The 17,195-nt window shown below is 42.0% G+C and overlaps 1 protein-coding gene across 4 annotated transcripts in view; it reads left to right on the top strand.

Moving 5' to 3' along the window:
• The window catches only part of LOC120455130 (small conductance calcium-activated potassium channel protein), a 57,070-nt gene that overhangs the window by 2,410 nt on the left and 37,465 nt on the right, over positions 1 to 17,195 (top strand). For 2 of the 4 annotated variants that reach the window (XM_039641026.2, XM_039641023.2), the window contains exon 1: positions 16,462 to 17,130. In XM_039641026.2, the coding sequence (XP_039496960.1) occupies positions 16,654 to 17,130 (477 nt within the window). In that variant the 5' untranslated portion in view covers positions 16,462 to 16,653. Of the gene's footprint in view, positions 1 to 10,235; positions 11,475 to 14,364; positions 14,467 to 16,461; positions 17,131 to 17,195 lie in introns of those variants that run through there. The other 2 variants (XM_039641022.2, XM_039641025.2) reach the window with 2 other exon arrangements.

Here is a 17,195-nt window from a genome sequence, read left to right as displayed (position 1 = left end):
CCCAAAAAAAGACGAATTTTGCCTTTTATTTTTTTTTTTTTGTTTTTGAAAGGCGAACGGCAGACCGGGATTCAAGCACGGCATACTTGACATTTTTGCGCGCCGTGCAGTATATGCAGATTAGGCCAAGTTGGCTGAGCAACCGCAAGCCGCAAGCCGCAACGAACAGGAGCTTTCGAGTGCTGTGCAATCAGAGGAAGGACCTTAAGGAACCCAGCAGGACCTACGGATCCGGATCCAAATCCAAAGTAGTGGAGACCCCCGATGAAACGATGAAACACGTTTGGCAGTACAGCTGCCCTTCTTGCGGTCATGCAAATGCATAAGGACTCACTCCTTCCTTAGTCCTGGGAAAAAGGGAATACGAGATTAGCCAGTAAAACAATGACCCCGTCATCACCGTACTTTTCCGCACTTTCCCGCACATTTTCCCCCGCTTTCCATCACACTTCGGACATGCAAAATTCATGAAGAACCAAATTGAGTTTGCGGTCGAACCCAAAAACATAACTAAATATAAATAATTGAGTGCAAAAAAGGGGTCAACTTTAAGGGCATTTTGGGGGTCTTGAACTTTAATCGAATCTTTCTGCTTTAAAGTTATAATGGCATTCTAAAAGTCGAATTTAAATTCGAATATTGAAAAGTAACAACTAAAAGAGTACAAATAATTATAAAACTAATCAAATTAAAAGATAATTGCATACATTCCCTACTTAAAGCTATAGTTGGCTAACCAAGTGCTTGGTAAATCAACAAGCATCTTTGAACTAAGAAATATTTTCATCGTAAACAGGTATTTTATGTCCGAAAAGGCACTTAAACTGAAAATTCAGCATGGAAATCATTGTCAATTACCCATTGCTGCTAGGCAGTACACACAGTACACAACCCAATTAGACATTCCTTATTTTGAATGTAAATAGCAAAGATCATAAACCCTGATGTACGTACACTATAGCCATCTATTGTAAATAAAATGTCAATTGTGTTTATTCCCCAACCTATTATCCAAAAATACATCAAATAAACTTTTTTGAAAATAAAACACAACAAATTTTTAAACTTTTTCCCCTGATATTTTTTCGTTTTCGTTTTCGTTTTTGTTTGCTTTTGCTTTGGTTTCTTTTAAATATCTCTTTTTTTTTGCAACTCATTTCGCCTGGATGTCGCCGCTTTCGCTTTCTATAAACGCTGCCAGATATCCCAGATATACATACATACATATATCCCAATGCACTTGTGTGTTTTTTCTTTTTCTTTTTTTTTTGGGAGCGATCGTGTTGAATGTGAAATATGTCTGAGATGCAAGAATTTGCCATAAATAGAACGCAGATCTCTAGATGCCAATCGCAGTGCCCAAGTCGCTTACCCAGAAATTCCCCATCGGCATCAACTCCAATATCAAATGTGTCCCCCCCCAAGGAAATCTTAAGTAGTCCCTTGTTTTGGCCTAATGGAAAATAGCATATCATTCCAGTTGCCCTGTTCCCTTTCCTAATCGAATCTTGATTTATTTCGTTAATCTTTTGAATTTTGAAAAGTCGTCGTCAACCCGCCGCTTTTCGGTGATGGCTTCTCTCTTCAAAGTCCCCTGTCGAATGGTTAATGACCAGAAAAGCGGGCAAAGTGAGCGTAATTAATGGAAACTGTAATCAATCATGCGCTCCAATTAACCAGACCCATCCCGTCCAATATTCTTCTTCATATTCTTGTCGGATGTGGAACTGCAGAGGTGGATATATATCAATCTCCCACCCCCCGCCTCCACACACCCCGCAATTTACGGACTAAATGCTAATGGGAGGCCCCATTTTTCCACATTTTCCGACCCGTAATGACACAGAGCGGTCCTGGTGTACATTTCAAAACTCATTACGATTCACTCACTCGACGTCAGCGAGGGTGTATATGTACACATACTTATATATACATACATATATATATATATAGATATAGATATGGCCGACGAGTCATCATCTCTGATTTCTTCATTTTTTTCGCCTTTCAATGAGCTCCATATTGCAGTATTTTGCTTTTGTTTTTCATAAGGTACTTACTTCGCCTTCCAAATAATTTAGGAATAAATTCAACTTGCTCTTTTCAATTCGATATTCGATTAGCAATGTATTTGGGTAATATCAAATTGGGTATATGACAAAACCAAATGCAAATTAGATGTTAGCGGCTAACTTATCGGCAAAACATTCATAAATTTTGGCATTAAATTGGCATTTGGTAATACATTGATGATAAAATGGCCGGCCACTGGAGGCAAATACACATCGTTATCTCGTTAGCGATAATTAATTCGGCAAAAAGCACTTGGGCCAACTTCAACTTCTCATTCACTACACCACTTGAATACATGAATATCGAGCATTTTGTTTGGCGGGCAGTTTCACTGGGCATTCACTAGTAAATCCCCAACGAAAATTCAATACTGCTCAAGATTGCTCAAGATTGCTATTCATAAAAATCGCCTGAGAAAGCTGGCGTCTTTTATTCATATCGATAATTGTTTGAACAATTTCGGTGAATACACTCGTACCCAAAAATGAATTCATCGATTGCCTGCGGCTTTTTCCTTTCTCGCTTTCACATTTCTCGCTTCTTTTTTTTATTCGCGCTTCATTTACTTTCGGGTCCTGTCCGGGGGGCGGTGGCCAAAAAGGGGGAGTGGCAATCGAGAGGAGACCAGAGGACCCTCATAACCTTTCACCTCGAATGGGCGGGCAATGTGGGAAAAATGGGCGGCGGGTGAGTATTTCACATTTGCTGATTTTTGACGTGTCCATTTTCCGTTGATTGATTTTGCTTGTGCACTGAAAAAATGCTTCTACATAGATGATCCAATAAATAAATATGAGTATTTAAGTCAGAACTGGCACATTTGGTTGTACTTTAAAGTAACTAAGTTTTTCTGGTGATATGTCAAGTTTCCGAAGCAAATATTAAAAATTAATTAATAACATAAGAAAACAATTAACATTTTTTCAACATCCATTTGAGTAGAATTGGCATAGAAGGAATATATGTTTATTACTTGTTGAAATTTCTGTTTGCCGTGTGCGATGCTTTATGGCATTAAATGTATATATATTTTGCATATCTGAGTTGTGGTTGCATCTACTTAAAATTACATTTATTTTTGCGGCTTACAATGCGCGAGGGGAGACATGGAAATTGATCAAATATTTATACAGTTTGCATAGTCAATTTACATAAGTCCATCAGCAGTCCAGCTGTCCGTGTGCGTGTGCGTGTGCACGTGCGTGTATGTGTATGTGTATGTGTATGAGTGATTTCCACGAGTGTTTCGTGGACTCTAGTATGTTTGTTAACCGCACCACCCACTGCCGCCCACTGCCCAACTTTCCATAACCTTGCACGCTGTTTGTGTGTCTAGCCTTGTCCTGTCTCATCAATGTCAAAGCAATGAACCCGAATATCCATATTGCCAACGCTTCGCTTATTCAATTTCCCCGTCTGTCTATCCAAGTGAATTTCCCGGCCCGCCACCGAACACATTTTCCCCATTTTCACGATTTCCCCCCCTAAACTTTCCCTTTCGGCTAATACCCTTTTCAAAAGCCTGGCAGCTTAAAGAGGGGTAGGCGGTCGGGGGTAGGGTGTAGGGGGTGGTCTTAGGGTATTAACAGCTTCGACTTGGCGCAAAGGAAAACAGCGTTTTTGTTGTTTGCCCAACAATGTTAATGTGTCTATATAAGCATGTACACACAAAGGCACACAGCTGCGGACAGGATAATAGCAGTGCAAATTAACCTTTGTCGTGTGTCCACAATTTCCGCGCATATTGCCTGAATATCAAAACAAAACAATTGACTTCCTTGGTTTTGTAATTATAGTTCGTTTTCCTTCTTTTTGTGCGGCAACGAGAACTTAGAACATCGAACATCCAGCTATTGATACTAAGCTATTTTTAGCTATGTTTCAAATCATTTTGATGTCATAAAGTATATATTATATTCTACTTAGTTTCCAATGGTAGGCAGGCTTGCAAACTCACTTTCCTTACCTTACTACTTTCACCATGGCTGTACCTGTGTGCATATGCTGAGTGTATATACGCACTCAATTAGAAGGGAAAATGTGGAAAATGCTTGAATCGTTTATGACTCAGCATAGTGCCGCAGTACCGCCCACCACCCACCGACCGCCCGCCCGCATTTGGCCATTAAAAATGTTCAGGCATGTGTAATTGTTTTACACACAAGATGGCCAAGATATTGAGCTCGGTTGCTGCCAGGGAAGGGGGAAAAGGGGGGATTTGGAGTGTGTGTTTGATGTCTATATGGTGTGCATATGCATAAGTACAGGTCTTTGGAAATGTAGATGTGGGCATATCGCTGCCATCTAACTTGACAGGTGCCGACAACTTTCGGATAGCAATGCCAATTCTTGTCAAAAACAATTTCTTTGCAAACGGTTGTTCAGTTACGGATTCTCCGTCGGTTGGGATTTACGCAAAAACTCTCCTCCCCCCCTTTCCCCCGCCCACTCTACTTTATACACGAGTATATGGCCTAAATATAGCGGTAGGCCTGACACACGATTGTAAGTAGGGTTTTCCCGTCGCCGTTGATGGATTCATTAACTTGGCTTGGACGTGGCTTTGCTTGACTTGGATTGGCTTGGCTTGCTCCTTTTCTTTTTTTTTTTTTCTCTGCTGTCCATCATCTATTGTGAGTTTGCCTGTTCTTTGGACACTTTGTGATGGACTTTTGGCACGGGGCGGGGGTGGGGGGTTTGCCGGCATAAGTCAGACCCATATCGAAATTGTCAGGATTCGCAACTGCTCTTTCGGGCTACTCCCGACAAGTAGATTGTGTTGTCAGGCTGCCAGCGATGGAGCAGGAGTGCTGGGAGCAGCTCTAGGCAAGTGTTTCAATCAATTCAAGTTGCGACAAAGTCCAGGACTGCAGCTAAAGTGGCTTAACATCCTTTTGTCCTGCCTTCAGCAGTGTGCAGGTCACATAGAGATGTCTTAAAGTATGCCATCAATTTAGAGTACTTACTATATATGTACATATATAGTGTACTTTTCGACACCTTCTAAATCTTAAGAATGCCAGCTAAGTAGTATATCTTGCCAGCCAACACTGTTTAGTGCAACGAATTTAGCCAAGATTCAACTGCAGCCCAAACAAAAACTGTCAAAAGTTAGAAGCCAAACTGAGCTGAGAAGCCAGTAAGCGTAGAGATTTCAGGTGAAAGCTATCCGGGTTCGGTTTTGTAATCGTAATCCCAGGGTTTCCGTGCAATTAGAGGGTGACCCCTCAACTTTGGCCAGCCTGTGGCATCCTTTCTATTATTTTTCTCCCCTCCCCCCATATTTTTCACTCGTTTTTCGTTCCATAAAAAACACAAATAAAAAAATGTGAACACACGGCTTTTGACGAATGCAACGAGGTCGTCGTTGTTGTTGTTGTTCAGGTGAGTTCTTTTTTGTTTTTCCTTTTCGGGGGGAGGGACTCCTGGCACAGGATAAAACAGGGCCAAGTTAACGATTTTCCTCCTCTTTTTTCTCCTCTTTTTTTTGTTTTTATTTTGTGTGCCCTGCAAATGAAATTTATGTAGAGGGTCCTGGCTCCTGTTCCGGCATAAAAAAGCCAAAGGACTCGGGCACTCGTCCACGCGGCCACTCGGCACTCTGCCCCTGATTTTGAGTTGTGCAATAAATTTTTATCTGTACATGCGAACGTCGGCCCCTCCTGGTTACCAGTCACCACTCACCTTTCACCAGTCAGGAGCTGGACGTGAATGCGAATCCTGCGGATTGAAGGGTTTCCAGTTCGGACCAACCCAACCCAGTTCAGACCAGAACAGAACAGAACAGAACAGCCCGTTGGCCATTAAACAACGCTGTCAGGTCTCAATGGCCACAGCCTGAAACCAGAAAACCTGAAGCGGCCATTACACAATAGAATTCTTCTGGCCGTGTCGCCTCAACTTATTTGTATTGGCCTCGATTCCAGTGATGACTCGCTTTCGAGTAACTGACTAACTGAGGAGAAAGAAAACTCTAAATGAAAATCGCATTAAAACGCTGTCGCTGCCACTGGAAAATTTGAGATCCGCTTTAAATGTCAATCTCGCTCGCTGGTGTAACTCACTATCTATGCGAGTTAATAGGGCCAACAATTGGCACTTAATTACGGCACAACCAGCATTTCCACTCCACTGAAAGCCGAACAATTGATGAATTGAATAAGAGCCAAAGCGACAGCACTACTCGATGGTAGTTCGAGGTACTGGCTCCTTGGTCCTTGGTCCTTTTGCCTTTATTGTTATTGGCCAAGCTGCGTTGCGGGCCATGTTTTAACGCTGAGTGCCGCATGACATCTGGGTCACCTGGGGCTGCCTGGTGCTCCGCTCCATAGATGCGTTCAACTTATACGATGCCCATTTCGGAGGCGAGGTGCTTCCTCTGACCATCGATGGGGACATGGGGACATTCACACGCGACCGGCCATCGCCTTGCTTGTGTGTCCTTTTGACATCGGTTCCATTGGATTTACTGTACGATGTACAGTGCGTCCCCCCAGCTGTAAGGCGATTGATGGCTTAATGCCCCCGTGTTGTGGTGTTGTAATAAGGGGACACCCACACAACCATAAACCCACATTGGATTACTGTGATTTGTTATGCTAAGCAATCGAATTTGATTGGCTATTGAACAAGGAGGCAAACGTAAATTATCAATTTAAGTAGCTGAGCTTATGGTGGCCATTGTATATTTTCGTGATAAAGCAAAGTTATTGATTGAATAAAGTTCAGGAATGGGTAGTTTTAGCTACTTACATGCTACTTACAATTGAAACTTTAACAACTTACCACAAGTTGCTCAACATTTTCTAATTAACTTGTACTCTTAATTTGATTTGCTTGCCAGCTTCTTTAGCTTGGTACGGTACTATTAGTAATGGTTCCCATAATCTGCCGAAATCAGTGTTCAATTTATAAATATTTATGAGGCGATTATCGCCGGGCAAACCAAATGAATTACACAGCTGAGCCGCACTGTACGTGCCTGTTTGCAATGAAGCAATCGTTTTAATGGTGCGATTAAAATTTCATCAGTTCTACTCAACGAACGAAATCGAATTAAAGCGTGGCGCATCGCAAGACGAGATGTTTATCAATTATTCCCAGATTCATCTATGAATGTGTTTTTCTGCTGACTCAGTCTTCTTGGGTTTTCCCACATCTTTCTCCTTTGACTGACTGACTGACTGACTGACAAATCAATCAATAGCCAATGGAACGAGGTATTTATAGAATATCCCATCAAGGGAGGTCCATAAACAATTGAATTCATTTGCGGCCCCAAATTGCTATTGCATTTTGCGCCAAGAGAAAGAAATTTTAACCCAATTTGAGGCAAGAAAACCCGCCCCTGCCATTCCCCATCCCTCCCGTCCCTTTTGTATCTCCGCTCGTATTTTTATCCAGTGGCGTTCAAGAGGGGGGGGCTGTAAAATGTGCATTATAAAGTGAACTTCCTATTCAACTAAAAATTACGATCGTAGGTATATGAATACAAATATTTGCATAGATCATTTACCAAAAGTTAAAGTTACCAAAAATTTTGCAATGATCTTTGTTACTATTGATGGTTCCAGCAGTAGCCCCCATCCCCCCGGCGAACTCCTGCGTACGCCACTGCCTTGTACCCACAGTATCTGTATCTATGGCATTCCGCCTGGCACGGACTCCTCTGATATGGTCTATGGGCTACTGGGGCCCCCAACTATTATTAGCGGCACGCTCGACATGCAAACGTATAATGGATTCGGATATGCGAGTATATGCGATGATGATTGTGTGTGCGTGTGTGTGTGTGTGCGTGTGTGTGCATGCACATGTGGGCCATACAATGTCGGGAATGTAGAATATATACGGATATATATGGCCAGGCCAGAACGGTTAGCTTCGCCAGTCAGCCAGTCATCCAGCTGAATTCATTGCTCTGCAGGTGTTCACATTTTCACATTTTTCGTCCAGCTCCCCGAAATGTCCTTTTGTCCTATTCCAGCGGTGTGCCCGCAACGAACACTGTAAGAAAATGCTGGCAATTACTGATATTAATCCTTTAAGCATATGGTATCTTATTGAAACGTTGCATATCGTCTAATAAATTAACATGTGTTAATAAATTAAAAGAATTTACACACTTTATTTGTAGTTAGTTAGTTTGCTTTTTTTCAAGTATACTTCACCGCAAGCAGCGCTTGAATAATTTACAGTACTCGTTCGTATTTATAGTTGAATTATTGATATTCATTTGTTACGTTTTTCAGATTTGTTTCAAATATTTCGTTCGCTCTTCCGAGGCTTCTCCTCGACCCCCTCTATTCCCCTCTCTATTCTTGTTCCGCATGTGTGACTTGCGGTCAACGAGCTTTCCCGCATTTCCCGCATTTCCCCCATTTCCCGCTTTTCCCCATTTTTTCCACTGGCACAAGTGTGTGCGCTGGCTTTGAAGCTTTTGTGGCTTATCAGTTCTTTGTCAACGAGGTACAACTTCTGGCAAATAGTTTTCCCGGAAAGCTCGGCCACAGCTTTCGAACCCGTCCCACATTTCCCACATTTCATTTTCATTTTCCATTTTCTTTACGGGTTCTTAAGCCGCTCCTTTGTCTTTTTCGTGCATTCAATGCACGTGCCCCGATTCCTGCGATTTGCTTTCGACTTTCTGACTTTCTGACTTTCGGACTTTCTGCTTTTTTTTTACCTTGGCTTTAACTTTGTTGTAGATAAGTTGATTGTTTAATATCCAGAATGGTTTTCCCTCGTCTAATGCTACTTACTTAAAAGCGCTGCATCTGCAAATTCTCGGAAAATGGAAATAGGAGCATTTGGTCAAAATGCGGTTCTTTTCTTTGCGGGTTTTTTCTTTTACCTTGGTCAAATTAAGTCACTCAGCCAAATTAATCATTTTTCTAAGCTGCAGACAACCTAATCTACAAGCGCAATTAACTTTTTAAAGGCTTTTCAACTTTTAACTGTTTGTCCAATTTTTCTAATTTTTAATAGCATCATTTATTTTGCAAAGAAAAAGTTCTCACTTAAAATACGAATAATGGGAAAACTGTAATATTTTTGAAGAGGTTTTTCCTTATGAATTCGCTGAAAATAATCGTATGTCGAAAAGAAAAGCTGTTTTGAACTGCTAACTACCAATGCTAACTATTTCTATCACTTTTTGGCGGATTTGGAAAAGAAATTTTTTTTTCGAATTTTTGCATTTTCGGTAAGGGGTACCATCATCAAAATTTGCGAAAAATGGAAAAAAATAGGATTTCTTTTTTTGAGCACGGGTGGATAGGGAATTTTGTAACGAATTCAACGAGGTATGGCGTTCCACTTTTTGATAACTATTTTGCATGTTATGGCCAAAAAACTGACTATTTTGTGACTGAAATTCGGAAAAATGGCTTTTGGCAAAAATGAAACAAATATTATATTAACGGGCATTTTAATCATTACTTGACTAAAAATGATCACAAACATAAAAGAATAACTGTTTTGAGCAGCTAATTACCAATACTAACGATTTCTATCACTTTTTGACGGACTTGGACTTGACTTTTTTGCATTTTTTGTAAGGGGTACCATCATTAAAATTTGCAAAAAATGGCTAAAAAATAGATTTGCCTTTTGAGGACACCGTTCGATTGGAAATTGAAATACGAACTCAACGAGGTATGCCATTCCATATTCAGACAATTATTTTGAATGTTATGGCCAAGAAACTGATGATTTTATGAGGGAAATTCAGAAAAACGACTTTTGGCTAAAATGAAGATATTTTGTGGGCATTTTGATCATAACTTGGCTAAAAATGATCACAAACACAAAAGAATAACTGTTTTGAGCAGCTTATCACCAATACTAACCATTTCTGTCACTTTTGGAGAAAGAATTTTTTTTTCGAATCTTTGCATTTTTTGTAAGATGGTACCATCAAAATTTGCAAAAAATGGCAAAAAGTAAAAATTTGTAAATTTGAATCCAGATCGATTGGGGAATAAATTACGAGTCTAACGAGGTATGATACTCCATATTTGGATAATTATTTCAAAAGTTTTGGCCAAATACTGATTATTTATAACAATATCACAAGATAAAGTTACGCCTTCAATTTGTATATTAAGTTTTTGATGGCCGATGTACTAATGAAACTATGTTTGCTTACTCCCATTCCACAGATGTCAATTCAGAAGCTAAACGACACCACCAACTCGGGCTACGTGAGTTCCGAGGAGACGGACTCGCTGCTGGTGAGCAGCTCGAATCCATCGAAGGGCGGCGGTCGGACGGCTCTGCTCCGCCAGGTGAAGAGTAGCTCCACAAATGGGCCAACGACGGGGGCGTCCACCTCATCCTCGGGATCGGTATCGGGCGGGGGCGGTGGATCCGGTTCCGGTGGCGGCTCAGCATCAGGCTCAGCAGCCGGGGCTTCCAAGCCAACGCTAATGCGTCAGGATCGTACTTCCACCTACCTGACCAGTCCGCAGCAGTCGCAGCACGCGAGGATGGGTTCCGAGGAGAGTATGCGCGGTGGCAGCGGTGCCGCCGGCCATGACGAGGATGTGGAACAGGGCCTGGTCCGCAGCAGCATAGTGCCTGATATCGAAGTACACGAAGAGGACCAAGAACAACACAGCCAACAGGCAACGATGACCAATAATCAATTGCAACAGCAGCAGCAGCAGCAGCAGCAGCAGCAGCAGCAGCAGCAGCAGCAGCAACAGCAACAGCAACCGACCATATCAATTATGAATTTAAGCCTCAAGCCCGGCGATAGCCACAGCCACAGCCACAGCCATAGCCACAGCTCCAGTCCGGGCAGTCATCCGAATTTGGGCACCTCATCATATCAGAATCTGGCCTCGAGCATACCGCCCAGCGTGCCAAGTCGCTGCCGGGCGTGCCGCAATTGCAGCCGACGTGCTTCCACCACGCCCACCACGCTGATCGATCGCTCCGCCTCCCGCGACAGTGTGAAAAGTGCCTTCCAGCAGGGCAATCTCAGCGGCTCCATGGCCATTTGCATATCAAACTCGGCCCTGCCCCAGCAGCAGCAGCAGCAGCAGCAACAGTATCACCTGCAACAGCAGCAGCAGCAGCACTATCAGTTGCAGCAACACCATCTGCATCAGCAGCATCTGCAGCAGCAACAGCAGCAGCAGCAGGTGCCGCCTGTGCTAATCACATCATCGCCAACGAACGGATCACGGATAATACGGCAAAGCTCACAGCCGGAATCGAGCAGTACGGCCATTTGCTGTGGCCCCCATTCCGCCTGCGTCGGCCACGCCCACTCGCACTCGCATACGGTGCCGAATGTCTCGCTGAAGCAACTGCGCGAGAGCTCCGGCGATGGAATCGCTGGCATTGCAGCCGACTCCCTGCGGATCAATGGGGGCATGCGGCCCTTCAAGCAGGTGAGAATCACTTGGTTTACCCCAACAGCCCATGCAAAATGAGAGCCCCATTTCCCCAGGGCATCTTTTTTTTTTGTGCGTAACAAGGCGACCCACACTCGAAAAAAAACCCTCTTTTGTATTTCGAATAGTTGTACAAATGATTGAATAACTGAACAAAGAAACGGCAGAGTTTCGAAGTGACCAGACTTGTGAAGTAAGCACTGTCATTCTTTGGTGGCTGGTCACATTAAAGCAGCTTCCTAATTTTAGAGGGTGGTGTTTTTTTCGAGTGCCCTTGTACATATTTCATGTACATAAGCCATCTGCAATCGCCCAACTCATAAATGTCAAAGTGGACGCCACCCCAAAGTAACCTTTAGCGCTCTATGTATTATATACAAGTATATAGTAACTGAACTCAGTATATCCCTTCTCTATACATAAGTATATACCCATAAATTGGATGTTTTATGGCCACCATCGCACTCGATGTTCTATGTTCATACCAACCATTTCCAGATCCTGCGTTGTACCCAATATATAGTTGGCTTGAAGGCCGGTCGAGTCTTCTAGCCTCAAGTTAAATATTAAAGTGTAACAATTAAAAATATTTTAAAACCTAAAGGGACCAGCCCTGCTGAATGCTGTGCTAATAGAGTGAACAAAATGATTTAAAAAGCAGTCAGCAGTTGGCTGTAATTTATTGTATCTTTAAACTTAATATAATTTTATTACTCCACTTATGGAAACTATCAAGAGTTCGCTACATTTCCTAGATGTTAAATCTTATCACCGCCAATAACTCATCTTCATAAACACAAGATGTTTTTATGTTCAGTTCGGATTTCTTTATTTATGTTACAGATGTGTTCTAATAATCATAAAACGCTGGCAGTTTGTGATTTGCTTACTTTGTTGCTGTTGTTCTTTCGGTTTGTTTTCGTTGAATTTATATATTTTTCTTGTTTTGGCCATTTAACGTTTTTCGCGCGCTAAAATCCAATTAGTGAAAATCAATATTGCTCATACGCCGCGTTGGCTCAACAATTATTTTCTTCATTTGCCCGCTTGGCCACCTTCAATCTCATTTCGTTGTACATATATGTATGTATGTTTGTATATTTATTTATTTTGTTCTCTCTCGCTTTCGCATTACTTTCGGTGGGCATAATTAAAAATTTTGTTTACACGCCATTCGATCGTAGGGGAATGGAAAATGGAAAATGAATATGGGCTCCTAGTAGGTGGGCCTAAGAGCATTTAGTATTTTACCATTTTAGCATTTTACTATTTAATGGAGAATATCCGACAAACGCAATTAAGACAGTTCTTTCCTGCAGTCTGCAAATAGATTATTCATGTGGCAATTGAATTGTTAAGCGCTACGGAATATACCATTTCTAGTCGCTCTATCTATATCTTTCATCTCCCTGTTATAATTAATATCAATTTACGCCCAACGTGTCTGAACTTTTGCCGTCCATAAATATCTCAAAAAAAAACTGGAAGGAAATATATATACATACATAGATGGGGAAAAAATGATATAGCTTCTTCCTTCATGCTGGCAGTGACCTTACCATGATTGATGAATTTGTTCACTCTTTGACATTCGCCGTCGCGTTTTCCTATTTTCTTCTTCTGCAAGTACCCCGGTTAGCGCCCCCATACTATATTTAATTTTCTTTTTTTTCTTGTCCGTTTTTTTGTGTTCTTTTTTGTACTTTTTTTATTCAGTCATTGGAGATAATTGCGCTCTGGGTTCGCTGGCAGACACTTTCGGCAAATAGTCAGGGGGATAAGATAGTGGGTAAAACGTTTATGGAAGCTTCGGGGCAAGAGAGCTTTTCGTTTCGTTTGTTTTCAAAAAAGTAGCGGTAAAGCGGTAAAGATAGCGAAAGTAATGGTAAATCCTCCGCTTTTAACGGCTGCCCATGCAAATGGGCCAAAAGCTTTTGAGCCACATTTAACACGTATAAAAAAGGCAACAAACAATTTGTACAAGTACGAGTATATATGCAATTCCCCTGCGGTCATCTCTTTACATTTAACCCCCTTCGCTTTCGAGAGCTTTTTCGCTTAGCTTTACCCGCATAAGGGTTAAGTTGCAAGGCGAAAGCTTCAATGTATTTCAAGTTTTCAATTGTCTTCGTTTTTCCGCTTTTCTGCTTTTCCATTTGCGTTGACCCCACCATTGTTGTTGTTTGTATTATTTCTGTTTTTTTTTTTTTTTGAAAAGCTCTCTATTTAATTATGCAACATGCAATGAACTTTTCATCCATTCGGCACTCTTTTCCATACGTGTAAAATCCCCCAGGATCACACGCGTGTCGAGAAGGGCCGTTATTACTTGTCAGGCATATGGCCAACATATTTGATTACTTTCTTACTCGAAATACCCTTTACTTTATAATAGACCTTTCGCCGTTTCATCATTACAATTACAATCATTACATCTCATGTATATCATAAATATTTCATTACTTTCCTCGCCTATATGTATGGTATCTTTATAGTCGAACTTCCCCTAGTAAGTAACACCAACTATGTAGTTTCGGCTGTACCCTTACATTTATATACCTTAATCTAACTTTATGTACAGTGCGTTGCGAAAGGCAAAGGAGCTATTAATATATCATTGCATTAGCTGAATAAACGAAACAGGCCTGTCACTTTCGTAACGCACTGTACGCGTAGGACTCTCGACCAATCTATGTCTAATTTCTAGGTATTTTCAATCGCTTTAAACCAATCAGAACCCATTCCTATACCTAAGTCCCTACACATCGAACGTAACCCTAACTGGTAGCCCACAATCCGAATGTAGCTTAGCTTACTTAGTTAACTAACTAGGATAACTTAACAATCTGTACTAATCGCTGTCGCATCAATCTCGCAATCTCTCCAGGGCGTTCTTCTAATGCCTCGCACCTTGTCCGAAAGCCGAAAGTTGCGCCTTCGAAGGGCCTTCACCGAGGCCACTAACGAAACACTTCAATGCTCCAAAATGGTATTTAAAAAAAAAAAAACAAGCAAACCAAAAATTTAAAACTACAAAACAAAACCCATTTGCCGAAACTAACAATTTTGTTTTATGTGTGTACATAAATATTTAGAATGAACCAACGTAGTTCCAAAGTTCCAAAAACAAAACCAACAAAAAAAAAACCCAATTACCAATTATAAACCAAAAGTTCATATTCAATGGCACCGCTCTGACCTTGCCGCCTTTCCAGCGGTCAAGTAGCTTGTTATCGATAACATAATGCATAATGCTGCAAAATGCTAAATGCCTCCCCGTGCAATCGTTATGCGTTTTGGCATTCGTTTCTTCCTAGTTTGCACTGCGTCCATGTCCATTCTCAATTTATATCCTCCTCCCCGCCCCCCTAAAATTCTCAAAAACAGCCTTACAAAATAAAACTCAAAAATACCCGTTTCCAAACCGTTTTGAGCATTTTGGCCGCTTGTAGCGCAAGTTTACATACCCGCATCCCATACGCTCGCATCCACTTCCAAATCCGCTTCAGCATCCCGTACGACTTTGCATCCGTTCTTGAATGTAGACCCGTAGTTCCATATATCACCCGTAATTAGCTATTATTTAAGAAATATCGATAATTTTTCGAAACAGGTAAGCTGTAGTTGCAAATGCTGCGATTTCTTGTGCACCGATTATTGTTATTTGTGATGAACGCACCGATTGATTGCTGATATACTGATAATATGAACAATATGATGTACGTATACATTTATTCAAAAACTAAGTATATATAGGGTATTTTTATAGTTCAGCATTTGCGTTTCTTGGGGGTAGCAGCAATTAAGTGCCGAGCGGAAGCATTTAATATTTCCCGCAGTAAAAGCTGCAACATTTTAATTTCCATGACGTCGACGCGATCAGGTGTTCCCCCTCAACCACTTTTCCGCCGATTTTCCACCGATTTTCCACAAGCGTGTATCTCACTCGTCGCTCTCCGAAACGGTCTCTCTCATCTGGGCCATCCACCTGCTGCCTTTTGTCCACTTGGCTTCCACGATCCACAGTTGAAGCGTGCTGGTCGAAAAATGTGTGCCTCATAAGCGGTACTATCACTGACTCATAGGTTTTTTTCTGTTCGAAACAAATTTTAGGTCGCAAGATACATTAGTTTTGGGATTAATACATGTTTGTGCATTATTGAAGATCTGAAAATATCAGTGGTTAATGGGCATATCCAAGTCGATACCCAAGTTTTGGCACATTAATGCTCTTTGTTGTTCCGATATATTGGCGGAACAAGAAGGCCGGAGCGCACCAGATTGTAATATAAATAAAACTTTTGGTGGGCAGGCCATTTGTGCGGCGTCTTCGATAGGGATCGCTCTCGAATCTTTGGGAACTTGGGAGCTCTGGGTCTCTGTTCATTTTCCAGATCGCTTGCGGATCGCATCATATCGAATCGGGTCGGATCGGATCGGTCAATATTATAATGGACGTGAACGGCTTGTGGAAATGGTGAATTGTGTCTGCTTCCCCAATCTGTTTACATTCTGGACAATTACGCAGTCGAAAGTCGAAATACGGCTGGCCAGAAATAATTTCAATTCCAATCAATATCACATCAAAACCTCACGGATTTTCATCTGTGCCGCTTCGTGTACTTGTTTCACTAAAGAGAATCCTTTTCTTTTGCTCCTTTTTCGTTTTTTTGCTGTGTATATGTGTGTGCTGTTGGTGTTGACAATGCGATTTTGTGGCTGGAAAATTGTGATAAATTATGTGTTCCACGAAGAAAATGTATAAATCATTGTTTAAACAGTGCGGTTTTAACCTGTAACCGGCAAGGTCTGAGAATCGCTAATTAAAATAAACATTGTACATGTTTTCTGGAAATTCTTTTAATTATAATTAAGGCAACATGTTTGTGTGCGCCTGTAAATTTCTTGAAAACAAAAACATTTGCTTTCAAATGAAAAAACAAAAACAGTGAATTTTTCCAAAACGCGAACCTAAGTGAGCGAACCTCAATATCCGGTTCTAAAAATCAACTTCAAGGATACTCTTTTGCATTAATGGGATGTGTAGTAACAAAGCCAAGCAGTGCAAGTAAAAAGTAAAATAGATCCTTAATAGGCAAAAAACCACTTGGATACCTCAAGTTTCTGATTTCTCTGGAGTCGCAAAACAACTTTTTGGATCTTGGAGGAGCAGAGCATGTCGCCGGCCTTCTGCATGGATAACGATTGTAATCAGAGTGCTCTCTACCAGAAATGCCATGCCACGCCTCCGCCGCCGCCCATGCCATCTGTGCCGCCCATGCCGCTCGTACCGCCCATGCCGCTCGTACCGCCCATGCCATCTGTGCCGCCCATACCGCCCGTGCCGCCCATGGTCGTGTCGACGTCATCAACCCCATCGGCCAGCCCCTCCATGACGCCCTCGCCCACTCCCTCGCGGTCACCGTCGCTGACGGTGATGATGACGTCGCCACAGGCGCTACAACCGTTACAACCGTTACAGCCGCAAGTGCCGCAAACACAAATGTCGCAACCGCTGAACACGGCCGCTGCGTTGATGACGCGAACGGGCAGCGTTGGTGGCGCCACGAGTGCCGCCCGCAGGAACTCCCTTTGGCTGGAAACGCTGCGCAGCACACGCAAGCTGTCCTACGCCAATGAGCGACCCATTCTGGTAAGACTACACTCGACAAAATATGGGGGGGAGTTTTCCAGCAAAAGCATGTCAATTTAATAGAT

Source organism: Drosophila santomea, chromosome X (genome assembly GCF_016746245.2).
Source record: "Drosophila santomea strain STO CAGO 1482 chromosome X, Prin_Dsan_1.1, whole genome shotgun sequence".
Taxonomy (NCBI): domain Eukaryota; kingdom Metazoa; phylum Arthropoda; class Insecta; order Diptera; family Drosophilidae; genus Drosophila; species Drosophila santomea.
This window is presented reverse-complemented; position numbering and strand designations above follow the sequence as displayed.